This window comes from Neurospora tetrasperma (genome assembly GCF_000213175.1).
Source record: "Neurospora tetrasperma FGSC 2508 unplaced genomic scaffold NEUTE1scaffold_3, whole genome shotgun sequence".
NCBI lineage: Eukaryota > Fungi > Ascomycota > Sordariomycetes > Sordariales > Sordariaceae > Neurospora > Neurospora tetrasperma.
In genome coordinates, this window is record NW_009799101.1 from 2,882,724 (window position 1) to 2,908,392 (window position 25,669).

The 25,669-nt window shown below is 53.3% G+C and overlaps 7 protein-coding genes across 7 annotated transcripts; 6 read left to right on the plus strand and 1 right to left on the minus strand.

The window, feature by feature from the left end:
- Positions 1 to 429: 429 nt before the first annotated feature.
- On the plus strand, positions 430 to 1,785 carry NEUTE1DRAFT_63306 (uncharacterized protein; the record flags this gene model as incomplete). Its single annotated transcript, XM_009852709.1, has 3 exons — positions 430 to 1,343; positions 1,455 to 1,507; positions 1,590 to 1,785. 3 exons carry the CDS (start codon positions 631 to 633, stop codon positions 1,637 to 1,639), a joined length of 816 nt encoding a protein of 271 aa, XP_009851011.1.
- Positions 1,786 to 3,627: 1,842 nt separating this feature from the next.
- Positions 3,628 to 6,184, plus strand: NEUTE1DRAFT_81988 (uncharacterized protein; the record flags this gene model as incomplete). The annotated part of the gene is made up of 4 exons (XM_009852710.1): positions 3,628 to 3,840; positions 3,897 to 3,937; positions 4,051 to 4,103; positions 4,264 to 6,184. The coding sequence occupies 4 exons, from the start codon at positions 3,628 to 3,630 to the stop codon at positions 5,940 to 5,942; spliced, it is 1,986 nt and encodes a 661-aa protein (XP_009851012.1).
- Positions 6,185 to 6,639: 455 nt separating this feature from the next.
- NEUTE1DRAFT_81992 (uncharacterized protein) lies at positions 6,640 to 9,319 on the plus strand (the record flags this gene model as incomplete). The annotated part of the gene is made up of 2 exons (XM_009852711.1): positions 6,640 to 8,370; positions 8,428 to 9,319. 2 exons carry the CDS (start codon positions 6,640 to 6,642, stop codon positions 9,187 to 9,189), a joined length of 2,493 nt encoding a protein of 830 aa, XP_009851013.1.
- Positions 9,320 to 10,054: 735 nt separating this feature from the next.
- On the plus strand, positions 10,055 to 13,329 carry NEUTE1DRAFT_63314 (uncharacterized protein; the record flags this gene model as incomplete). The annotated part of the gene is made up of 3 exons (XM_009852712.1): positions 10,055 to 10,238; positions 10,404 to 12,541; positions 12,674 to 13,329. The coding sequence occupies 2 exons, from the start codon at positions 10,445 to 10,447 to the stop codon at positions 13,001 to 13,003; spliced, it is 2,427 nt and encodes an 808-aa protein (XP_009851014.1).
- A 1,120-nt stretch (positions 13,330 to 14,449) lies between these two features.
- NEUTE1DRAFT_116999 (uncharacterized protein) lies at positions 14,450 to 15,299 on the plus strand (the record flags this gene model as incomplete). Its single annotated transcript, XM_009852713.1, has 1 exon — positions 14,450 to 15,299. The coding sequence occupies one exon, from the start codon at positions 14,557 to 14,559 to the stop codon at positions 15,004 to 15,006; it is 450 nt and encodes a 149-aa protein (XP_009851015.1).
- A 2,146-nt stretch (positions 15,300 to 17,445) lies between these two features.
- On the plus strand, positions 17,446 to 20,514 carry NEUTE1DRAFT_129755 (uncharacterized protein; the record flags this gene model as incomplete). The annotated part of the gene is made up of 2 exons (XM_009852714.1): positions 17,446 to 17,553; positions 18,105 to 20,514. The coding sequence occupies 2 exons, from the start codon at positions 17,446 to 17,448 to the stop codon at positions 20,370 to 20,372; spliced, it is 2,376 nt and encodes a 791-aa protein (XP_009851016.1).
- Positions 20,515 to 21,277: 763 nt separating this feature from the next.
- On the minus strand, positions 21,278 to 25,225 carry NEUTE1DRAFT_146431 (uncharacterized protein; the record flags this gene model as incomplete). The annotated part of the gene is made up of 1 exon (XM_009852715.1): positions 21,278 to 25,225. The coding sequence occupies one exon, from the start codon at positions 25,223 to 25,225 to the stop codon at positions 21,278 to 21,280; it is 3,948 nt and encodes a 1,315-aa protein (XP_009851017.1).
- Between the last annotated feature and the right edge of the window lie 444 nt (positions 25,226 to 25,669).

Below are 25,669 nucleotides of genomic sequence, written 5' to 3' on the forward strand. Positions count from 1 at the left end.
CTTTTTTTGGTGTTTAAAAGTGAAAGTTGACGTCGCGAATCTGGGCAACTTTTTTTTGCCTGCCCGATGGAGTCACTGCACTGCTTATAGTTCAGCGCCACCGCGGGGAATTTACAGGGGAGTGGCCCAGTACGCCAGGGCTCGAGCGGGAGAGGTGCCCCTGGAAGTTCGGGGTAGGTAGGTGAGCGGCCTCAATCATCAGGGTTAGGGTTCGTTGTTAAAGCAAGAAAGGGGTTTGAATACATGTGACAAGAAGGTATACACAGTTCATTAACTATCATCTGTACAGTACGCTTTCTCCCAAATATTCCCCTTTTATTTGTGTGTATCCGACGCATACCCTCGCGTGGTTGTATGTTTAGTCTGAGGCCAACATAGCTGCAACGCTGATCACGGTAATGTATATGAATGGTGGAATATAGGTATAAATCATCCGTGTAATGTTCCATCCTATAATCGATGGGTTTCTATAGTACCACCCTCAACAGCATTGTGAGTGTCGGAGGAAGTCCTGGTTGTCAAGTTAAAAAAGAGAGAGTAATCGCAACGGAATTCAGCCGAACTGGATGAGTCCTTACCAACTCGCTCAACCCTTCAGGAACACCGAGTCTCGCCAAGAAACCCGCCAACATGAGGAGGTCCTTCCAACACCCCCTCACCCTTCTCCTCCAAACCATCACCATCCTCTGCCTCTTCCCATCTGCCCTCGCCTCATCCAAGACCCTTTTAATCCCCTCCACATCCTTCAACTCCACCACCACCTTCAACACCTACTGGTCCCTCAACTACCCCTGGGGAACCGACCACAATGGCGCCGCGCGCATGTCCCCTTCCCAAGTCTCCATATCCCCCTCTGCTGACGGCACCTCAAGCACCCTCACTCTAACCGCCCACCGCGTCACCGGCCAAAAACCCGCTACCCACGGCGGCAAACAGATCCCCATCAAGTACCTATCCGGCGCCATCCACGCCAAGCAGCACTTCACCATCACTTCTTCTTCCTCTTCTGGTGCTGGTGCAGTGTCAGGCTACGATTTCTCAGCCGAGTTCCGCGCCCCCGTTGCGAAGGGGACCTGGCCTGCGTTTTGGTTGACGGCTGTCAACGGGTGGCCGCCCGAGATTGATATGGCGGAATGGAAGGGGAGCGGCAAGATTAGCTTTAACACGTTTAATACCAGTAGTCAGGTCATGACGCGGGATGTGGTTTATGGCCCGAATGGGAGTGAGAAGGAGTGGCATAGGGTTGTGTGTGAGATTAGGAGGGATGGAAGGAATGGTGGAAAGGATGTGGAGGTGAGGTTTTGGATGGATGGGCAGCTAGTGGTAACGCAGTGGGGGAAGGGGTATGTTGGGCAGCCACTTTATTTGTGAGTTTTATCCTTTTTTTTTTCTCTTCGTTGTCGAGGTCAGGATTTTCGCGTTGTCGGTTGCTGACTGGAAGGGTAATATTGCAGGATTATCAATCTCCAGATGGAAGGGTCGTCGGGTTCGCCTGGTCCTGAAGTGGGTAAGTCAACTATAGGTCTCTTCGTTTTGGTGTTGGAAGAACCTGATCGTCTCAGCCGGTCCATTTGCTGACAGTGATACAGACACTTTGTATCAAGTCCGAAATCTTGAGGTCTGGAGCTATGGTGACTGAGCCGTGAGAAGAGGAGTTGCCCCTTCAGCGAAGAGATGTCCAAGATCCGAGGCACGCAGATATCCTGGTATTTAGTCCGAAATGAAAACGATGGCTTTTGGTAGATGAACAACCTAACTGAAAAAAGAAAAAGACTTGTTCATCAGCGGAGGTTTTCACCCTGGCATGCCTGTCCATCGCGTGGACCGCTGTCATTCGGATGCCCAAACCCGCCGCTAAAATTAGTGTAGTGTAGCGATAGTTTGCACGCGTTCGGATAACGAAGTCTCTCCCGGAAAGCTGTCTGATCTCCAAATCCCTGAGCAAAGGTGCAGAAAAGAAAACATGGTTTGGGCACTTGTCCGACGAAATACGTGTGGTGTCGGTTGGGCAGATGAGAGGGAGCCAGATGATGATGATGCAGGTGTTGCCTCAACGGCTGTAGGGCTGAGTACCTACGCCATCTGGATATGCTGTAGTCACTTGAAGAGGAGCACATAAGCGCGGCAGAAACCTACACAACAACTGCCGGAGCGGAGATCTGACGTGCATACATACTGTTGCCCCGTCATCTGTATCTTTTTGTTCATCAGAATCTCTCAAGGAGGACTTGAACGTCGTCTTGGAATCATGGATATTTGGGGAAGTTGGGTTCCCGGACAGGCTTGGAGTCTTCCGGCATGTTGATCGCACCCTCTGTGCCGGACACGGGACCGAAAGAGAATCACTTGTTTCCTGTTTCACGTTTCTCATTGAGGTCTTGACTCTTTTTTAGCCCCCAAGCAAGACACTAAGAAATGAAGGATTTAACCTGCAGCCATCAAGGCTTCCAATCAACGACCTCTATAGAGGCGGAGAAGACGCTAGGTCCGCTGTCCAACGTTTACTACCCCGTTCGTTGTAAGTCGATAGGACCTCTCGACGATACTGCGCTGGTGGTATATGTGTTGAATCTGATTGCTCCGGAAGCCTGGAGAGAACCACAATGCCGACCAAATACAATGGAATTGTAAGGATACGGTAATGTGCCCCATGGCTAGTCTTGTCTGAATGGGATTCTTTGCGCAACCTCCCTTTGTAACGTCACTGTAATCTTCTTTCGAGCGCTGGTTCAGTCATTAGCGAGGCGTTAACCAATCAACCTGGGTTCGCCAGGCCATCGAGAAATATGACCGATCTTGTACTAAAGCCTGGTGGGGTTTAGAGCCTGGACCGGATGGTTATATATATCCTCAAATACTCAGAGACGATACTTGGAGACAAGGAGGAGGTTGAATCAAGAAAGAAGAGGCTGAAAACAGAAGGGTGTTAGAAAGGAATTGATTGACCTGCTCATGGTTTAGTTGTCACACTGTCAGAATTGTCTTGCAGACCACGATGATGATTGAGGCTGTGAGCTGAATGGTTTCAGGGGCGCATGCATTGATGATTCTCGAGTTTGTCGAACCAAAGTCCAATTTAGGAGCCAACAAGTCCATCAAAGTGTGGCAGGGTGCTTGGCTTCATGCATCTGAGCTGTGTGCAGTGAAAGAGCCAAGGAGAGTTGTTTTTGGGTCTTGGGGGCAGGACTGAAGTGGAAGTTTGAAGTCATCCATCACTTCCCGTCCAGTGTCTCAAGAGATACCTACAGGTAGACATAGTCTTTAACCCTCTGTCGTGGTACGCCGACAGGGCCGACTCTGTATCTTTGCTGATCGCTCCTGCCTCCCGTCTTTGGCGCCAATCTGCGCTAGGAAATCCCCTGTCATTTAGCCCACTTCAGTTCCTTTGCCTGGCTCTGTCAATCTCACCTTAACCAACTGAACTTCAACTCTACTTTCATCCATCAGTCCAGTTTGTCGATCCCGTCATTCGTTCATACAACCTTTAGTCACTCGCTCTCGGCCTTCTGTTCATGCGTTTTTACCGTTACTACTTCACCCCTCAACATCCAACGATCCGCGATCCCATCAGCAAACATCAATGAGTTCGTAGCACGAGAGATTCGCTTTGTTCGCTTGGCCACGGTGATGACGACGGCGGCATCATTTCGACAGACACCGGTGACCTGGAACTGGAGTGCAAGGACGCTGAAAACAACGACGCCATCGAGATCGAGGCAATCTCTGGGATTTCCAGTCTGGGTGTTGCTCGCGCTGCTCATCATTCCCTCATTTCTGTCTGCGGGCACCGCAACTGCACAATGTGGAGCCGACTTTGTATTCCCCACGGAGAACCTGCGAGTCTTCTCTCTCGACACCATCAACGTCACCTATACTTCAACCTTTGACAAGCCGAGTCTTTCCTGTTGGTGTGGCACTTCAACCGACAAGGAAAAGAGTGAGTGTTCAGTTCAGTGTTTCCCCTCGCTTCAACAATGTCACCGCTCCCGCCCACATGCAAGCCCCCCTCCCCCTTCCCCCCATCTTCCCCATCTTACAATCTCCCGACAGCACTCTCGGCTCCCGCTGCACTAAGCCTTGCAAGACCCCCGGTGCCTTTCAAGGTACCCAGCCCTTTGGGTCACAGATCATTTCTCAAACTTTCAGCTCGAATCGCTCTCCCCTCTAACAAAGTTACCTCAATGAGAAAGAGACTCATGGCGTCATTGCGATCGTAGCGGACGGGATGTGCGTTGCTGACAGACTGACCTTTCCCTATCACAGAATTCGCGGTTGATCATGCGACCCCAGGTAATGGAACCACGCCCTTTCCATTGAATTTTTCTTCGACATATCCCTGCTGGCTCGAACTTCAAGCCGGTTCGGGCGATTGCAGAGTCGAAAGTTCCAAGTTCTTCATCTTGACCAAGGACCGCGATCCCGACCATCGTCTTCCGGCCACCATCGGCCCCAGCGCGACCGTCATCGCAATTGACGTTTCCTCTACCGCAATCCCAGGCCCTCCGCCACATCCCGACGACCACTTTGTCCTCGGTGCTAGAATCGCCCTGGGCGTTGGAATCGCACTTGCTTGCTTCAGTGTGGGTGCCATGGCCGCCTTCTTATACTTTAGACGCCGGAAGAAACAGCAGCAGGCTGAGCTGGCCAACGCCATCGTCGCGAACGAGTATAGACAGGGAAGGAAGGGTCCCGAGAAAAAGATGTTTGGGGGATTTTCGTCGTCGAAAACATCGTCGGATGGTCATCTATACGATACAGTTCAGCCAGTCTTTGACGGATATCCTGGATCAACAGGCTATGATGACGTACGGTCAAACAATTCCAGCGACATATACGGCCATTCTCCTGTGATGTCACATTCGCCTTCATGGTCATACAATCAAGGACCTTGGGGTCACGATGCTGCGACAGGAGCTGCGTGGAAGAGAAGTACGGAGAGAGCAGGACTCGGAGGCGGGCTTGGAGTGTCGGAAAATTTGAGCATCACCGGACGAGAACTCGAAGCCGCCCGCGCAAAGACTGTCCAGCCAATTCCTACGTCATATGGGCCGAACCCTGTCACTCCCACGCTAACACCGCGGGCAAGCTCCAGGGGAGAACTTAATGAACGCGCTGCTGCCGACTCGATTTCCCTTGACAGCCGGCTTGGAGTACCCCCTATGCCTTCAATGCCCCAGTTATCTGCGGCCTCCGCAGCACCTCACGGTGGCTATTACCCCGATTACCACAATTACGAACAGTACACCATCCCTCCCCCAACCGAAGCTCCAACTCCAACGCCACATCTTCCTCTTCCTTCAGTTCCCACTACGCTCCCACGACCAAACCCAACAACCTCACAAACCCAACGAGCACAACCCCCATTAATCATCTCATATGGACCCAATCGAGTAACGCCCACACCAGCTGTGACTTCACCTACAGTGCCTCCCGACGAGTCCATGATTGAGAGACCACCTAGAGGAGTTGAATTACAAGGCGAACCCGCATCTCTGATCGAAAGGAGGCATCCATGGGAGGATATTGATCTCCCGAGCGCCAGTAACAACGGTCCTTTACCACCATACGCATCGACAGAGGAGTACGCTGCAATGGAAAACGGCGCGATCCGTAAGCTGGAGGAGCCAAGGGCGCATGCTGAGCTGCCACCAACCAAAGATGGCTACTATCATGCTACGTGGGATATTGTTGAGCACGAATTGCCAGGTGACGGATATCAACGAGACCCTCTCTACCCGCAAGCATCCGCGTCCGGACGTGGAAGGGATATCGATGAGCAAAAATTCTTGCTGGATGATGTTGAAATGGCGCATTTGAAGGCGCAGAAAGAACGAATCCGCGCTGAAATGAAGAAGAAGCAGAAGCAGAAGGAGACTTACCAGCAGGACCAGGGGCATGACCAGGACTTCCTTGGAGAGTCGGCGAGCTTCTCCACACGGTAACACGAGTGATAATGTGGCGGTCCATGTGAAGAAAGTTACGCTGTGGGCAACTGATGTTTTGGAGGCGAAGGTTTGAGGGTTAACATTATACCATTGGCAAGGTGTCTGGCGTTCATTTTGGATATCGACGGGGTAGATGACTCCTGTGTATTATTATCATATAATACGGGCTGATACATCTGCGTTGACGATAGTAGATCATATGCCCCTCACAAGTATAAATAAAGTCCTACTGTAGTAAGGAAAAGGTCATCTGGCGCTATAACGTAAACGTGTATTGAATTTCTTTGGGAAATGTGGTGTTGAACGAGTTGCTCCCGAAGACAGCGGCAGGTACTCACTTGATAGTTGAGATGGTCAGGGCTGTTTTTGTAGTGTAGTATACAGCATCGGTACGTACCCATCCCCCCACAGCTGTCGACCAGCTGCCACTGATAAGGCTCCCAGATCCTCCAATCACATTGACCGCCCGGCAGAAAAAGTTACAGACGGGCATGGTTCCCAAATTTTTGTTTTCCCTTTCGTTCTGCGGCGGGAGGAAGAGACGAAAAAAGACCCCACTGACTGCTATCAGTTGTACAATCTTGACGATTCCACCAATTCCCACTCAGCATCGAGAGCTTCCCGTCGTTCTTTTTTCAACACAACACTACAGCACAAACAACGGCCACAGACCGTTGCAACACCATCCACCACAATGGCGCCCTCCCAAAAGCGCAAAGCGATCGACGACGATTTCATCCTCACCATCTCCGACAATGAAGAAGACATCCCACTAGAAGAGGAGCAGGAAGTTGTACCCAGGAAGAAAGCCAAGACGGCCACACAACAATCGAACAAGCAAAAGAAGAAGAACAACAACAAAAAGTCCAAGAAACAGCAACAGACCGAAGATGACGACGGCGAAGCCGAAACAAAAGAAGACGACGCCGCTGACCTCGGCATCTGGGGCAACAACGACGAAGACGACGGCGCCATGGATACCGAGTTCCAGTTCGTTGTCGACGGCCAGAACGAAGTGGACGCCGAGTTCGACGGCTGGGGTTTCGAGGGCGCGCACAAGGGTGTCGTGAAGGGCGCCAACGCGGGCGGGGACAAGAAGGCTGTGGATATCGATGAGATTATTAGAAGGAGGAGGGAGAGGAAGGCTGCTAAGGAGGGGAAAACTACGGCAACAAAAGAGGAGGAGGATAAGATGGAGGTTGATGAGGAAGAAGACGACATGGAAGAGATTGATGTGGATTTGGATGATGATGAGGATGGTGTCTTGGCTGATGATGCTTTTGGTATGGGTGTTGGGTCGGACGTGGAAGAGGAGGAGGAGAAGCAGGATGCGAAGATGGGGGGTGTTGATGGGGAGGATGAGAATAGTGAGGGTGAAGATGGGGAGAAGAAGGGAGAGGATGAAGAGGAGGGCGATGCGTCGGATGATGACTCGGTTGCTACGGCTGTTGAGCATCCTGATGATGTGCAGTCATCGGATGATGAAGAGGGTATCGATGAGGAGGAGGAGGCCAAGATGAAGGAGTTCTTTGCGCCGGAGGAGGAGAATCAGCCTAAGAAGAAGGGCGAGATGGCTTCGTTCCAGGAGATGTCTCTCTCCCGCCCTATCCTTCGCGGTCTTACTTCCGTGGGCTTTACCAAGCCGACGCCCATTCAGGCCAAGACCATCCCCATCTCGCTTATGGGTAAGGATGTCGTCGGTGGTGCCGTCACCGGTTCCGGTAAGACGGCCGCCTTTGTCGTTCCCATCCTTGAGCGTCTCCTCTACCGTCCCAAGAAGGTTCCCACCACCCGCGTCGTTATTCTTACGCCCACCCGTGAGTTGGCTATTCAGTGTCACGCTGTCGCTGTCAAGCTCGCCAGCCATACCGACATCAAGTTCTGTCTGGCTGTCGGTGGTCTCAGTCTGAAGGTGCAAGAGGCCGAGCTCCGTCTTCGCCCGGATGTGGTCATTGCCACTCCTGGTCGTTTCATCGATCACATGCGCAACTCTGCCAGCTTCGCCGTCGACACCATCGAGATTCTCGTCCTCGATGAAGCCGATCGCATGCTCGAGGACGGTTTCGCGGACGAGTTGAACGAGATTCTTACCACCCTTCCCAAGTCCCGCCAGACCATGCTGTTCTCTGCCACCATGACCTCGTCTGTCGACAGGCTCATTCGCGCCGGTCTCAACAAGCCTGTGCGCATTATGGCCGATTCGCAGAAGAAGACTGCCGGTACGCTTGTTCAGGAGTTTGTCCGTCTCAGACCCGGTCGCGAGTCGAAGAGGGAAGGATATCTGTTGCACATCTGCAAGACCATCTACACGGAGCGTGTCATTATCTTCTTCAGACAAAAGAAGATTGCGCACAAGATGAGGATCATCTTTGGTCTGTTTGGATTGTCGTGCGCCGAGTTGCACGGTAGCATGAACCAGGCTCAGGTATGTTTGCGATTTACGGTGCTCGAGATGGATAAGTGATACTAACAGAATCTACAGCGTATTCAAAGTGTCGAGGACTTCAGAGATGGAAAGGTCAACTTCCTTCTTGCCACCGATCTCGCCTCTCGTGGTCTTGATATCAAGGGTGTCGACACCGTCATCAACTACGAGGCTCCCCAGACCCCCGAGATCTACGTCCATCGTGTCGGTCGTACAGCGCGTGCCGGCCGCAGCGGTACCGCTATCACCTTGGCTGCTGAGCCCGATCGCAAGGTCGTCAAGGCTGCCGTCAAGGCCGGCAAGTCTCAGGGCGCCAAGATCAGCAGTCGCATCATCGACCCCGCGGACGCCGACAAGTGGCAGGCCGAGATCGACGAGTTGGAGGATGAGATCGAGGAGATTATGCAGGAGGAGAAGGAGGAGAAGCAGCTGCAGAACATGGAGATGCAGGTCAAGAAGGGCGAGAACATGATCAAGTACGAGGACGAGATCAGCTCGAGGCCCAAGCGCACGTGGTTCGAGACGCAGGAGGACAAGAAGAAGGCCAAGGCGGCGGGCCGGGCCGAGCTCAACGGCGTCAGGGACAAGCTCAAGTCCAAGAACGAGGGCAAGTTGAGTAACAAGGACAGGAAGAAGCTCGACACCATGCAAGAGCGCAAGCAGGAGAGGACGTACAAGAAGGGCAGCGCCGAGAGAGCCGGTAAGGGCGCGGTGCTGAACCTCAAGAAGGTCGTCAAGAAGGTGGGACGGTCTGCTGGGCCTAAAAAGAAGGGCGGCAATGCTGGTAAGGGTGGTAAGGGCAAGGGGAGGAGAAAGTAGATGTGAGGAGCACGATTGTGTTGTTGAGTTTGTGAATGTAATTGAGCTTTAAGCTAAGTTTAGTGTGCTGTTGATACCCGGATGGGCAAAACGAATAAGAAGCTGTCTGATGATGTTGTCTGCTTCCCTCAGCAAAGAGAGTCGTGATCATCAAGGTCAGACTTGCCTCTTCACATGGGACTATGATTGGGTGTGGAGTTGCGGATCAGGGGGCCTTGCGGCGAGCTCGACTGACCCACCCAGAAGCTGGACCCTGGGTGTCACGGCGGCAGGTACGGGTGACGTAAACGGAAGTGATTTGTCTCTTGCCATGGATGATGTCTTGAATAACAGGCAGCTGCAATTGACATAAAACCTCCTCGAGTCGTAATCCATCCACTTTTTCGACCTCTTTCTTGGCTCTTCACTTTTTGATTCGCGCGTGTGAACAAAGTTCGGCTTCAGGCAGCCACAGAGATCAATCATAGACTCGATAAGCTCCAAGTCCAGTAACGGCGGTCAACTGCCACCAGCTTAGCATCTCCAGCCTGCATTTCTCAACCTCTTATATATCCCACTTCACCCTCTCTTCACTTTACATAGTACTTCAATAAACCAAATCGCTCCATTTGGTCGCTACAACCAACTACCATACCGAATTGAAGAGAAGCTACAATAGCGCAGGTTGCCTCAATCCCCGTATCCTCGACCGAACAATTTCCTTCCCAACGAGCCGTCCTTCAAGCCTTGGTTCTCCCAGCCAAGCGAGGCTTCGGAGGCAACCCAGCAATCCACGAAACTGGCGCTTTTCCCCTTCCTGCGACGCCTCTTTGGCCCTCGCGCACATACCCGATCGACTCTCGTCCGATATCTCTTGCCCTCGACCGTCCGCGACCGATACCGCGAACACCTGTTCAACTTCCGCCACCGCACCCTCCCGCGACACAAGGTTCGATTGCAGACTAGGATATACCGATTCATCCTTGAAAGAAGAAGGAAGAAACAGGCGGGTGGGAGATTGGTGGATATCATCCGCCGCCAGAGCCGGCGGTTGGTGTATGGGACCGGTGGTGGTGCCGGCGTCAGGAAGAGTATTGGCATAGGTAGTGCGAGCGGTGGCGGACTCGGCCCGGGACTTGTTGGGAGGAGGTCTTTACCTTGGAAGCAACAACGGTTACTACGAGACCGGGAAGAGACAAGCAACACGAACACGAACTGGCCCGACGACAGCCAAGCCCAAGCGCTGCCGCAGCGCAAAACCGACGCCAACGACAAGATGACGTCCCCATACACCCACGGCTACACCGGCCAGTATGGCGCCAACGAACAATCGTATGAATCCGGCTCCCGCCGCCGAAAACTCGCCGCCATGGCCGGTAGCGTCTACCGCGCCGGCGTAGCGGCCGCTTCCGAGATCCGCGAGCAATACAGCCAAACCCGCCTGACGCGCGACATGGGTGATGGATCGCCAGAGCAGGTGCACATTCCGGGCGCGTTCCCGGAGGTACCTATCATTCACAAGGGACAGGAGCAGCTGATTTTGTTTCCTTCGTACGCAAAGCGGCATGTCAAGGGTATTCACCTGCCTAGGCGGCCTTCGGACTTGGGTGGGAATGCGTACGGCACACCGAACGGAGGCGGGAACGGTATTGGCCCTGGAGTGGATGAGCGGGATTACTGGACAGCAGAGTGGAACAGGCATGAGGATGAGAAGGCTGTGGTGGATGTGGACATTCGAGGCTGGATATATATGCCACCTAAGGGCCCGATGTCGAGGAAGAATCGCATGGTGCTGGGGGTTGCGAGAAGGCTGAGCGGGCTACCACAGACTGCAGCGCTGCAGGCAGGTGCAGGGTCGCAACAGGGAGGCGGTGATTTGCGGAGGACGGTGACTGATCTGGAAGGGCTTGGGGAAGAGGAAAGGATCGCGAAGGAGGCGAGGGAGATTGAACGGAGAGGACAGGGCGAGAAGGAAGCGGCTATCAGAGGCGAGTACAGTGAGCGGCCTAGGGCTGATGATATGGATGATGGGTTTGGCGCAATGAGGCAACGACGCTCGCCATCGCCGCCGAGTTCGACAGCGCCGGTGAGGACGAACTCCGGCTTGGGAGCATTTCCCTCGGAGATGACGGAGGCGGAATTAGCGGCTGCGAACGCGAATCTGAATGCGCGGTTAGCGCCCTTCATGGCTACGCCGCTGGTCGGGTTGCCCATCACGCTCTTCTTCTACAACGATCAGCGGTCCAAGTCCAAGACGATTGAGACGAATGCGTCAGGTCACTTTATCGCTCGCGTACCGTTGGACTTTGTCCCGACACACTTCCGAGTGCTTGCCAACGAGAACATCTCAACCACCCAGCCTGTCGAGGTTATCGAGCCAAGGGGAGTCAGTTTGATCAGCGATGTCGACGACACCATTAAGCGGTCGAATATCAATGGTGGTGCCAGGGAGATTTTCAGGAATACTTTCGTCCGTGATTTGGCGGATCAGACTATTGACGGTGTCAAGGAGCTGTATACTTCTCTGCACAATATGGGAGTGAAGCTGCATTATGTTTCCAACAGTCCGTGGCAACTGTACCCCGTCTTGGCTACTTTCTTCTACAAGGCTGGGCTACCTCCTGGTTCGATAGACCTGAAGCAGTACAGCGGTATGCTGCAGGGTATCTTTGAGCCAGTTGCCGAAAGAAAGAAGGGCACTCTGGAGAGGATACTACGCGACTTTCCTGAAAGGAAGTTTCTCCTTGTGGGCGACAGCGGAGAGGCTGACCTGGAGGTCTACACCGACCTGGCGCTGGCTTATCCCGGTAGGATATTGGCCGTGTTCATCAGAGATGTCACCACACCCGAGCAGGTGGACATGGGGTATTTCACTTCGAACACACAGGCTACGGACAGGAACAATGGACTTGAGAGAAGCGACAGCGGCAGGAGGAGAGCACAGACTATGCGGGCTGCTACGGCCACGAACACTAGAGACGTGGCGCCGCCGCCGCCGAAACTTCCGCCACGGTCGTCTCCTCAGCCTAAGGGGCCCATCATGGGTGATCTAATTGATCTATCGGATGACCCCCCTCAACAGCCTGTACATGACCCTCGAACCAGCAGTCTCAACGCCATGCATGCCAGTAGATCAACAGGTGACATCCCGCAAAGGAAAGGACCACCACCACGTCCCGCCAAACCCACAGCACTACGCAGCTCGCCAGCAGAGATCAATACCGGCGGTGCTCCTCCCCCTCTGCCACCAAAGCCCCGCGAATCTCCCCGTCCAAACACTTCGCATCAGAACTCCTCCGCGTCAGCGCCCGGGTCAGGATCAGGATCCAGAGGTCCCGCTCCTCCCCCTCCACCACCCCGTCGCACCAGCACCGTCAACCTTTCCCAATCCCAGTCACGACAATCCCAACAACCACCCCTCCCCCCACCTCGCCGCGTCCAGACCACCAACTCCTCCTCCTACGATTCCGACACTGACGAATGGGGTCTTCCCCTTCCCCTCGAGAGTCGCACTTTAGGAAGTGGCAATGGTGGTCGCTCCAACACCTTCCTCCCCGTCCGCCCCGCTACGTCTTACGACACCATGAACGGGGTCAACGGCGCGTCTGTGTATGCCACTAGTAACTCTGCTTCAGGAGGAGGCGCGAACTCGCCGGTGAACAAAAAGTTGGAGATTTGGCTGAGACGATTGGCAGAGGCACATGAGCTGTTGGAAAAGCAGGGGGTCAAGTTGTATACGTGGAGAGAGGGGAGGGATGTGGTGGCGGAGGCGGAGGGGATTGTCAGGGAAGCGATGAGGGGGTTTAACCAAGGGGTGGGAGGGAGGAGGTCATAGTGTGATGGCTGTGTTGGTAGCTGTGGAGATAGTATTGAGGTGGAGGAGGTTATCTGGGATGCGGATTTGTATGTTTACGGGGATGGGGAACGGAGTGATAGGGGTGGGAAGTGGTATAGTTTGAGGTCTTATAAGTATACCCAACGCGACAGTAAGGACAGGAGGAGGGCAAGGTGGTCTACGGGTATTGTGGGCAATATGTTAGGACGTTGAGGGCAGGGCATAGAGGGATATGGGTGAAGCATCGAAGAGATTGGTATATATTGGTAATATATAGACACACCTTTTATTCTTAAAGCGGGTAAAGAGAGCTGCTTTGCGATCACTCTTTGAAGTCATTCATCACCCAAGCAACTACTTCACACTTGCGACTATCCTTTGTTTACTTTGTCAGGGGCTTCCGGCCGGTGCAAGCCGAGCACCGTACGTCGTCCGGAACCTCGGCGCCGGCCCCAGCAATTAGATCCCGGCCTTGCGTGGACCCCGGCAATCACAAGCGGAATAGGCGCCGCGCTATCCCCGCTTTCCCCCGCAGACCCAGATATTTCCGCCGAATGCCGAGATGGTGTCATGGAATGATTGGAACGATGGCAACTCGGCAGGGACACCTTGTTGATCGCGGCTTAGGATATAGGTCGGATTTCTTTGGCATGTTTATATAAGAGAGAGTACCATAATCCCTTATCTTCATCTGTAACCAACCACAAACAATCCAGGCTTGACGACCACAGCGCTACATCGCAGACGGACCACGATATCCATTCTTCGGCTTACACACGTCTTACAAACACTTCAAGTGCGTCACCGATCGAAACCCTTGTTCCTACTTACCAATCCGTTGATCGTCAACCCCTCCCCGTCATCGAGTACTCGCCTTTTCACCCACGAGAATCCTTCCCAATTGGGCATTCATGCCGACCTCCAAGGTTCTCACATTAGCAACCAACTTTATCAAATCTTCGACTCTATCACAACTTCATCATAAACAGTTACCAGGCCTCACTTCTCTCTTCACCAAATTTTCAAGGTTCAAGTCAACCCAGGGATTCACAAAACCCGCCAAAATGTCCACCGAACCATCCGCCGCCGAAAAGAGCGCCGCCTTCGAGAAGGTCCTCAAGCGCAACCCTCACGGCGACTTCAAAGCCGTCGAAGCCTCTCGTCCCGCGTTCGACCCCTCTCCCAAATTCACCTACTTCCAAACTCCCCAACCAGACTGGGCTTACGGCACGGGCGCCAACTCTCTTGCTGCTTCTGCCGAGACCAAGAAGAACGAGCAGCACATCATCGTCGACCCCTACACCGAAGGCCGCCCGCCCGCATTCAACTACAAACTGCTCATCTCCGCCATCGTGCCTCGCCCCATTGCCTTGGTGTCCACCCGCTCTGCCGACGGCACCACGGAGAACCTGGCCCCCTTTTCGTACTTCCAAGTCATCTCACACGACCCGCCCCTCTTCACCTTGGGATTCGCCTCGCCGCTCTCTCCGGCCTCGCGCGCCAAGGACTCGTTGCGCATCCTGCACGAGACGGGCGAGTGCGTCATCAATCTGATGTCCACCCCGTTCCTCGAGGCGGCTAATTCGTGCAGCACCAATGCCCCCTTGGGCGTGTCGGAGTGGGTGATTAGTGGGTTGACGCCCGTGTATGATACGCAGACGGTGAAGGCTCCGAGAGCAAAGGAGGCTGTGTTTGCGGTGGAGTGCAAGTTGGTGCATGTCAAGGAGTTTGAGTCCCGCTCGAAGCCGGGGGAGACGGGGTCGACGCTGGTGGTTGTCGAGGGGACCAAGTTTTGGATTAAAGAGGGGGCGGTGAATGAGGAGTTGAATCAGATGGATTTGGATGTGTATAAGCCTGTGTCGAGGTTGGGAGGGATTACGTATGGGTTGGTTAGGGAGGGCCTGGAGATTCCGAGACCGGACTTTGAGAAGGATATTGGGGGTATGGAGGGGTATGAGAAGCTTAAGAAGGCGAGGGAGGAGAGGAAGAAGGAGAAGGAGTAATGGGGCTGGTTTTGCGGGTCTTTGATGAGATTTTCAAGTCCTATAGAGAGCGAGAGAATCTGTGATAGATGATAGAATAGAATAGCGAGATCGGCAAGTGGATATCAAGCAACGGATGACGGACGCATTGTTTTCAGCTTACATCGACCAGGAGACCCTGAGAGGAAACGGAGAAGAAGGTGCAGTATACAGCAAGAAGCGTTGGAGGTCTGATACATATTGATACGACTTGCGACGCATGAACAATAGGTCAGGTAAGATGATCGGTAGAATACTTGGTGAGCTTTTGCCTCAACCTCATGAAACTGTGATGGCACATGCCAGCGCTTGTCAGTTCCTTGTGTGCTTCCATCTGGCCTTGGGTCTTCCATCCCATCGCGCACTTGTATATTTGAACTTCTTCCCATCTTTTCACGTGTATCTTGGCTTCCTCTATTCTGAATGTCTTCGATAACTGATGCGTTTCCGTGGGATCTTTAGTGCGAGAGCCTTCAATCTATGTCCTTCATATGGCGTCTCATTGGTCAGACGGGCTCCGCACTGCTGGTATATCATATCATACACTCGACTTCTCTGGCTCGGTATAGACAAAGGAGATCCATTCCAATTTCTTGAGATTGGGCTAGGCAGATAAGAATGCTCCTACCAGGACCTTGAATTCCGATGCTGGTCACCTGGAACATAGAACCTACACTAGACTAGTCTTTCAACATCATTCCTAGTTTTCGAGCATCAAGGCATGATATCGACCTGTTGTGTGATACCGTTCCTAGATGACCAATGGCCGCTTTCTCTGTGAAATGAAAAGGCATTCTACATTTCCATTGATGGAGGGTCGCACAGCATAACCCTAAGACCGGTCGGGCCATCCGAGCACCACATTCCGAGTTTGTATAAGGGACAGCTGGCCTAGTGGTTAGCATCATGCTGTTCTGGAATCCTGATAGGAGGCAAGAATGTTCAGCTGAATCGAAAGTCCTCTGGCCAAAGGTAGAGGAAGCCGTGGCTGCTGTTGTCTTGCGGGGAAACGCCACCTTCTCAGAGAAAAATATAAGAGGGTGTGAGAACTTGGCGAATCGTAGACGACGGGAAGTAGACGGCCACGACCAACGGCAACTCCGTCGCACGGTGAACAACGGATGAAGAACTTCCGACTCGCCTCGCGTTCGGCAACACTTGCAAAATCCTTCCGTACGCACGGCACGGCACGGCGAGCCCGCGGGTTCGGGAGGCTTGTAGTCATGTCCAACACCGGAAAGATTTCATTTAATTTCACGTCGAACATGATATTGAACCGTCCATACAATGTGTTTGCACTAGGTCCTGGCCTTCTTCCGGCGTCACAAAGGTCGCTCATGTGTCCAAGGAACAGGACCATGTTGCCGTCAGAGTGGGCGGGTCTGCTGCCGAGTACCAGATCTGGGGAACCCCGGACTGTTGAGAGATCCAATGGATTGATAGATCTGATCTGACAGGCAGGACAAGGTGAGGATGGTATGTTGCTTGGTTGCTGCCACGTGCTCTTTTGTTGATGCGCTCCACTGTAGTGATGTAGTCTGATGTCGGTATCTTGGAGAGACTTTGATGATGATAATGGGAATTTGTCAAGGGAAGATATCGCAAACTTTATGGATACCTAGGAACGATTGTTGGTAAAGTTGAAATTGCAGAGGAGTCCAAGGTCGGGTCCTCGAGGGGACCCCCACTAATCGGAGATCCCTTCAGCGCTTTGACACCCAACTGAAGCACAGTGCCTCTGACGGGAATGCTTTCCCTTCCATGTTCCACAATTCGCTCACAATCTCTCTCTCCACTTCCACACTTCCAATTCCATCACCAACCTCGACGGGACCCCCTTAACTTTTTCCACTTTGTCCCATATCACGATATTTGGCCATCACCCTCATACACGACGAAAAGGCGTGAGTCCCGCTTACGGGTTGTTGTACCACTCACAATCAAACACCCAAGTCTGTATTACGGACGTACAGAGAGGGTGTCACCTCCAAAGCCTCGCTACACTACCTACCTAGCTACCTAGCTAGCGCATTTCCCCAACCTCCATAAGCCGAGCAAGATAGGGCTTCGCTCCATCAAAGGGACAACAACCCCGTAATTCGATGGGTTAACCAGAGCATCTTGGCCATCCGCCATCAAGGGACTGATATTCTCAACAACAAGCGAAACCATTGACGAATTGCGCATTCCCTTTGACCGGCTTATCCACGAGGCGCATCTGCTTTCATATCGATCCCATCTCATTCATCATCGGGTCGCAAAGCCAAGACCCCGCCCGCTCCAAGTCTCCAACACAAAACAAGCATCGAGACTCCACTCTCACCAACACCAAAAACAAAAACCTCCAAGCCGACCCAAGGGAGATATTTTGTTTATCGGCTCATTCGCCCAGCCTCTGAGAGAAAATCAATCTTTGTGGTCATGGGAGGCGGCGGCGGCGCCAATGGTGACCCTGGCGAGGCCAACAACACCAACGCCAGCGACCAACAAGAATCTCCCCCGGCACCGGCTTTGCAAGTCATCGTTCTGGTGAGTGACAGGAATATCAATACCTACACTGCACATCCCAATCCAAGTCCTTCTCATGCTCCCTTCACCATCATACCCATTCCTCAGCATCATCCTCAACCGCTTAGAACGCCGTCAGCCTTCTTTCTCATCTCTAGCCGGAAAGAGTCCGCGACAGGTCGAATGCCTGTGCGCTTTCTTTGTGAAATCGAGCAGCCGTAGTTCGATCTGCCTCGACCATCGCCCCTTCATGCTTCTTTTCATATTCCTTTGTTCAATGTCTCGGCTCGGAAAACAATGGGATCCTGTCACCCCCACCACCCACAAAGCGCGAATATGCCACGGCTAGGGCACCATTCGAGACGTTTTCGACATGTCAATTTTCACCAAGGATGGGCCTCTATGTAGGATCCAGGCGTGTCGACCATCCTGGATATGTTCTAGGACACGTGGGATTTCCCTCCGAGCAGGAATTGAAATACTGGGACTCGTAATGCCGGCAGAACAAGTCACCGATATGCATGAACCAACAATTTCTTGGGGACCAGCTTTTAGCTAACATAGCTTACCAGGGCTCTGGTGGAGGACCTCTCGAGTCCAATGTCACGGCCTTTCTTGTACGCCCAATAGCTGCGGGCTGGAGGAGAGGGTCAGTCATTGCCGTGGATGCAGGCGTACATCTCAGTGCCATCGAGCAGATTTTGGCAAAGACTCAACCAGCCACCCTTGGCGAGGATGAAGAACACGCTTTGCCATACACCCTCAAAACAGGGCCTTTTGCAGGGCTTCAGGTTCCTATGGCTACATCGTCTGCCAATGCATCTTTCATTCACCGGACCCTGATCGACACGTACCTAATAACACACCCTCATCTCGATCACATCTCCGGCTTCGTAATCAACACAGCAGGTCTGGGTAGTTCCAGACCCAAGAAACTCGCCGGCCTACCCAACACGATAGCAGCCTTCAAGACTCACATTTTCAACAACATCATCTGGCCCAACCTGAGTGATGAGAACAACGGAGTGGGGTTGGTGACGTATACGCGCTTGGTAGAGGGTGGCTCACCAGCGCTGGGAGAGGGTGACTCCAAGGGCTATCTTGAGATCACTGACGACCTCGCAGTCAAGGTTTGGGCTGTCAGTCATGGTCATTGCTATGAGAGGCACAGCCATCGTGGCAGCGGAAGCGTCACGCGCCCGGGAAGCTTCGATGCTTCCTCCATGGGAGCAACGCCGATGAGTGTAATGAGCCCGCCCATGTCCCACCTGGGGCCCCGTGGGCTTGCTCATCACAACAGCATATCGGCAGCTAATAACAGTCTAGCCGCGTTACTTCAACAACAGCAGCAAAGAGACCAGGATCGGATGTCTATTCACCAAGGAAATCTGTTCGGCGGCGGCGGTCGCAGCAGCTCCATCTCAGGTCTCGGTGGCGGACACGCAACAGATGAATCAATATGTGTTTACGACAGCTCGGCCTACTTCATCCGCGATGTGACCACAGGCAGGGAGATTATCATCTTTGGTGACGTTGAGCCAGACTCCGTCAGTTTGTCACCACGGAACCGGAACATCTGGCGAGAGGCCGCGCCCAAGATAGCCAGTGGGAAGCTCACTGCGATTTTTATCGAATGCAGCTTTGACGATTCCCAGACGGATGATCGTCTGTTCGGGCATCTCACACCAAGGTACATCATGGAGGAATTGACCGCCTTGGCTGAGGAGGTAACAGCCGCGAGGATGGACATCCTACGCAGAAAGTACGAAACGGAACACGGTATCAAGCGCCAGTCAACCTCTCGACCTGGCCCCATGGGACGGAGCTACTCCGACTACGGAAGCGTCGGCAGTGATAAGAAACGCAAACGCCAAGAGGAGGACGACCGCAACACCCGACGAAGGACGATAACATCCCAGGTGCGAGCAGCCAGTGCGCACCCTGGATTCAGAACCAGGAGAGAACCATCGACAGCAGCAGGGGCAGGAGCAGACAAAAGCCAACAGCCACATTCATCACAGCAACAAGACCCTCGGCATCCAACCGAAGATTCCATCTCCCCAAAATCCCGCAAGCGCTACGAGAACCGCCACAGCTCAGCCTCCGCGCAAGCAGCCGCCGCAGCAGCAAGCACCACCTCGTTGTATGAAAATGACGGTGTCAATCCGCGTAACCCAACCGGCTTCAGAATCGACACGCCCCACCTAGCCACTCCCACAGGCGAGATGTCCCTCGACGACTTCCAGCAGCGCGCCACGACCAACCACCAACCACCATTCAACGCTGCCCTCCAACAACATCAAATGGGCCTTTCCCGACCTGAACTCCCCCACTTCCACCTCTCCGAGCCTACCTCGCCATACGGCTCCCCGTCGCCATCCAACGCAATGTCCACCTCCCCCCTCCCGCCCCCAGCAACACCAGCAGCCGTACACTTCTCCCAACTCAACCACCCCAGTGTTAACAACAACGCCTCTTCTTCGGCCTCGTCAGGAGGGGGGTCAGGGTCAGGGTCAGGGTCGGGAGGCCCCGTGTCTTCATCCGCCGCATCCAACGTAACTCCTGCCACCTCCATGTCGCTCTACCTCAACGGCAACACGCGCGACATGATGGACGTGGACTCCCACGCTGACGTGGACGTCAACGCGGAGCTGGCGCGGCAGTTGCCGGAGCAGCCGCTCAAGGGACTGAAAGTGGTGATTATCCATGTCAAGGATCGCATGGTAGACGGGCCGGGCGCGGGCGAGGTGATTTTGGAGCAGCTGGTGGAACATGAGGAGGAAGTCAGGTTGGGGGTGGAGTGGGTTATGAGTTTTGCGGGGCAGGAGGTTTTTGTGTAGAGAAGGGGGTGAATTGGGGGATAGCATGGGGATTTTTTATTCTCATAAGGGGAGGCTTTAGGTATGATAATATATATTTATGCAAGGGACATATAGAGTGGACAAAGGGTTGTGCGTTTCTTTCTTCTTCGATTTTGTAGCGATGTGCTGCTATTGTATAGTACGTTATATCAGTTTGGGCTTCTATCGTGTCTTTGTTTTCTTCTTCTCTCTTATGATTAAGGTGGTGAGGTGTGAAAGAGTACCTTGGGTACTGTGTTGAAAGGCGAGTTCGGTTGAGGTACCTAATCGGAGTGTATATTACACACTATGGTCAAAAGCATATGCATGGAGTGAATGTCAAGGGGAGGTAACATAAGTTTGGAAAATGAAAACCATCGCCCCGTGGCTCTGTGAATGTTTGATATTCAATGTTTGAAGTTCAGTGTTCGTTGTTCAAGGTGACCAGCACCGAAATCTGTCATTGCAATGTATATGCAGAGCGTAGGTATCTATCTATGTCCATAATCCAACGTTCTTTCTTTATCTATCCTATTATATCTCGTCTTACGCTCTGATACAGCGTATAGATAATTCCCTATTCATAACCGTATCCAAGAAACTCGTGATTTGCTTTGTTCGACACTTGTAGTACATATCAAAAGTTGATCGGCGTGCAGAGGAAATTGCATAGTGCTCCCCAAAGTGCAACGATGAGCTGTTCGGCAACGCACCGTCGAAATGATTTTCACTCGTCTTTGTCTTTTCCGCGAAGGAGTACTCTGGTCGAAGGCAAGCCGGCATCGATCGAAGGCAGCAAGCAAAGAAGGACAAAGAAGGACTTACCTAAGCAAAGCCTCTCTCGACCCTTCACGCTCACTCACATCGAAAAGTAATTCGTCTCACTCACCCACTCACTCACGCACTCACGGATCACTCCTCCACCTCCTCTTCCCCGTGCTCCCATCCAGCTGCGCCTTTTTCTCCGTCTTCTCCGCATACGCAGCCAACAGCCCCTGGTGATACGGCGTCATCCTGCTCACCCTCTCCTGGAGCACCGCTCCCCAGTCTTCGGGCCTCCAGTTCTGCAACAAGATAGGCGAGATGGCCTGCAAGGTCGCCTGGGGCGCATGGCTGATCACGTCTTGTTGGAGGTGCTCAGGGAGCTGGTTCAGCTGCTGCCCGATAAACGTGGCGCGCGAGCGGGTGAGAGGAGACTCGCCGGCTGTCCCGAGTTGTTCGTTGAGGTCGTGAACGATGATTTGGGAGGCGCGGCGGGTGCTGCGGCGCGGGGTGGATGGCGGTGGTGGGCCCATGGAACCTGGAGTGTGATGATTTTGGGTGCGTGACTTTTTGGAGCCTGGAGTTTCGTATTCTTCATCTTCTTCGTCCTCGCCAGCAGCGCTGTTACGTTTCCTTTTGGGAGTTGAAGGGCCTGCTGCACGTGTTCCCTTTTGACCTCCGTTGCCAGCCGCTCGCGCCGCTGGCTTTGCCTCATCTTTAGCACGCTGGAACTGCTCAAGATCCCCTCTGTGATTGTCAATCGTATTCCCCGTCACGTTCCTGTTCGCGCGGTTTCTTGCGCGCGCGGGGACTTCCTCGGCAATATGTTTGTCTGTCAGCCGTCTCCAGAGACGGTTGTCATTGGGTATACCATCGACAGACTGGTAAGGATCGTAGCGTTGGCCCGTTCTAGCTTCTTGGTGTCGTATTTGGACGTAGCGCTCCCATTGCTCGTTCTTCCACTGTCGGTATGTGTCGTGCAGATTGTGGTCGCGGTTGATGGAGGCGTTGTTTTTTTCTTCGAACCGGTGGTGGCGCACATCCGCCTCGATGCGGAAGCCGTACAAGTGAGGCCGCTCTTGTACGTCCCAGACGAGATAGCCGGCGTCAAAGGCCTTCTCGAAACACCACAGGTGCATGTAGCCCGCATTGTTGTAGGGGTCGTAGTAGTCGCCGGTGTGATGGGAGTGTTCATCAAAGGCGATGCGATGGAAGCCCTTCATGATTGTGTAGGCGGGTTTCGCCGCGCAGTCCTCGTACCTACATTTTCCTGATTCCTTTTGTGCGTACCGATCCGAGACCAAGAGCGGCACGTTTTGAATCCACAAGGTCAAGTGCCTGTTGGGTCGGTTTGGATGACCTTCGCCTCGGAAGAACAGGGAAAGCTGCGATGCAGTGTAGACTTTCGAAGCTACTAGCTCGGCCCTGGCTAATGGCTGGCTGTTGGCATAGGCGAACAAGTTCGCGCTCGGTCGACCGTACTCGGTGCCCCAGGGCTGCGTGTGCGCTCTGTAGTAGTACACGGATTGGGGATGGATACCATATTGGTTGCGGAATTTCATGGCTCGAATCTTGACAACTTCATTGCCGGAGCCCGGAGCCACCCAGCTGTCTGGTTGCGGAGTACCGGGCGGGAAAACGGGAGGGGTCACCACGGGAGGTAGGCGTGGTTCTGGGGGAGCAGATCCTATAAGCGGCAGGTGAGCAGCATTGGGATCTGGAACTCCGCTGTTGTTGTTCTGGACTGCTTGTGTTGTGACACTATCATGTCCAGGTTGTGGTTGGGTTCCATGGTGAGGTTGGCCGCTAGCACCTCCCAAAACACCAAATTGTGTACCAGGAAATTGCTGGGTTCCGGAGCCAGGCTGGGCAACAACACCTCCTGTGCCATATGGTGAACCGTGGAATGGTTGATTCCCGGGAAAAAGGTGCTGATCAACACCTCCGGCAGCATGTGGCAGACCGGCCTGTTGGTTGTTATTCACGGGGCTCACGTGTCCACCAGCACCTCCCTGGCGATTTTGCATACCGCTATGATGGTTAAATTGTTGATTTCCAGGACTCAAGTAGCCACCTGTGTCTCCTTGAGGAGTTGGTGCACGGCTGGGTTGCTGGCCTCCATTATTGAACTGGCCATTCCCGGTCGCTCCTTGGCCACCAGTTGGTGCGTTGTTGAAATGCTCGCCTCCAGGATTGTTAAACTGGCCACCAAGACCTTGGCCATATTGCATACCATTGTTCTGGTAAAGTTGTTGATTATCTTGACTGAAAGGATTACTCACGCCTCCTTGTCCTTGACCAGTTTGCCCGTTGTTGAGATGTTGGCCACCGTGGCCAGTTTGAAGTTGTGCACCGCCCAATTGCTGCTGGCCTCCATTGGGATATGGGCTACTACCACCGCCTCCTTGCCCATTTTGTGTATTGTTGAGTTGCTGAGCTCCGTTGTTAAACTGACCATAGCCGGCTCCTTGACCAATCTGTGCACTGCCCACTTGCTGGTACCCGTTGTTGTTGAGACCACCGGTAGCTCTCTGGCCTTGGTTGTTAAAGTGACCACCGCCAGCTACTTGGCCAGCTCGTGCACCGCCCAAATTAAGGAGGTCGATAGCAGCTTCTTCTTGGCCATATTGTGCAGCATCATTGATTTGCTGACCTCCATTGTTAAACGGTCCACCTGTGCCTCCTTGTCCTTGACCACTTTGTGCGCCGCCTAATTGCTGGTATCCATTGTTGAACTGGCTGGCGTGTCCGGCAAACTGCTGATTTCCAGAGGAAGGCTGTTGGATAACGATTTCTGGAACAGCTTGTGAGCCAGCAAATTGCTGATTTTGGGAGGGATATTGCTGGATATGCCCATGGGAAACAGAAGCACCACCAAAATTCTGATTACTGCTGAATCTGTCTTGTGGTTGTTGCTGTGGTTGTTGCTGTGGTTGCTGTTGTGGTTGTTGTTGTGGTTGTTGTGATTGTTGCCCGCCGTCAGCAGCTGCTTGCTCAGGGACCGCGGAGGCAGCGGGCTGGATCTGGTGAGCATTGAAACCATCCCCTCCTGCTGCTCCTGGCACCTGACCGCCCTGTTGACCACCCCAATAGTCCGCTATGTTGTCTGGCAGCCATGTTCCTTCAAGAGGGACTTCAACCCCAGCGAAAGCCTCATCATTGGATCCTTGGTTAACGATGTCTTGTTCCCCGCCGTAACTACCACCACCAGGAGCTGGGTACTGACCCAGACCTTCGACAGGTGCTTCTTCAGGAGCCGCAGGGGCGGCGGGCTGTATCTCACCATTGAAACCGTCCGCCTCTGCTCCTGGCTGAGGAATTATGTGCCCCAAATGATCCTGGAAATTTTCCATGGCCTCGAGGTCGTAATTAAGATTATCATTATTAAACTCGTTTTGTTGCCAGTCGTCAACACTACCGCCAGGAGCTGGATACTGGCCCAGGCCTCCATCGGGTGCTTGTTCAAGGGCCGCGGAGGTCGTGGGCTGGAACTGAGTACCAAAACCCTCTTCGCGCAGGAAATTTTTTATAACCCCGTTACTATCGTTACTATAGGTTTCAGGGACCGCCTCTGGATTGGGATTTTGCGTCAATGGGTCTTGTTGAACAGCTAGGGAATTCCATTCTTGACTGGCTGCGAACAAAAGTGGGTCAATGGGAATGTCGTATACACCACCCGCCTGCGAAGTGGCATCTTGAACAGATGGATTTATGGGCCCTTGTGCATGAGGGTGTTCTTGCAGAGCATTAGTGAGAGCGGCAGCTACCCATTGACTGTGTGGGCTGAGATGTTGGTCATTGTTACCAGCCTGGGCAGGGTCATTCTGGCTTGATGGGGCCATAGGTGCTTGGTCATGGGGGAACTGTTGCGAACCACCATCAGCCGTGGCTGCACCATGAGCTCCATCGCCGTTGCCGTTGCCGTTGCCATTGCCATTGCCATTGCCATTAGCGTCGGGGGTATCCGATTCCATCTCTTCTGCTGCCATGAACTCGTCCTCCAGTGACATGGCTCCATCGTCATTGCCTCTTGCGTTTAGAATATCCTCCACCTCTTGGTCTCCGAAGAGATCCTCCTCCGGGGAGGCCATTGCGATTTATGGGTAAGAAGTTGCGAAATAAAGACGAAAACGAAATATAGTTGAGAGAAATTGCACGGACGGCATAAAGGGCGTGCTGGGCGAGGGAGGTTAATATATGGACACACGAGGATGGGGCGGATTCACAAGAAGCGTTGCTAGAGATCAAGACAAAGGAAGGGTATATTTTTGGGTCTATAACGAGGTCCTTGACAACAAGCAAAGACAGCCGAGACCGAGGCCACAATGGCCTTGACAATGAATTGGCAACCATGCGGGAGACAATGAGAGTGCCGGCATTGTAACAGCCACTCCTGACTGTCACGCACAAGACGAACGGCAACGCCACATTGCGAAGACCAGCGGTATCGGGCAGTTGGCCATGATGATCTTGAGAAGGACGCTGTTAGCTATATGCCTTCTGACACGCAACGAAAGTAGACGTGAGAGTGGTGG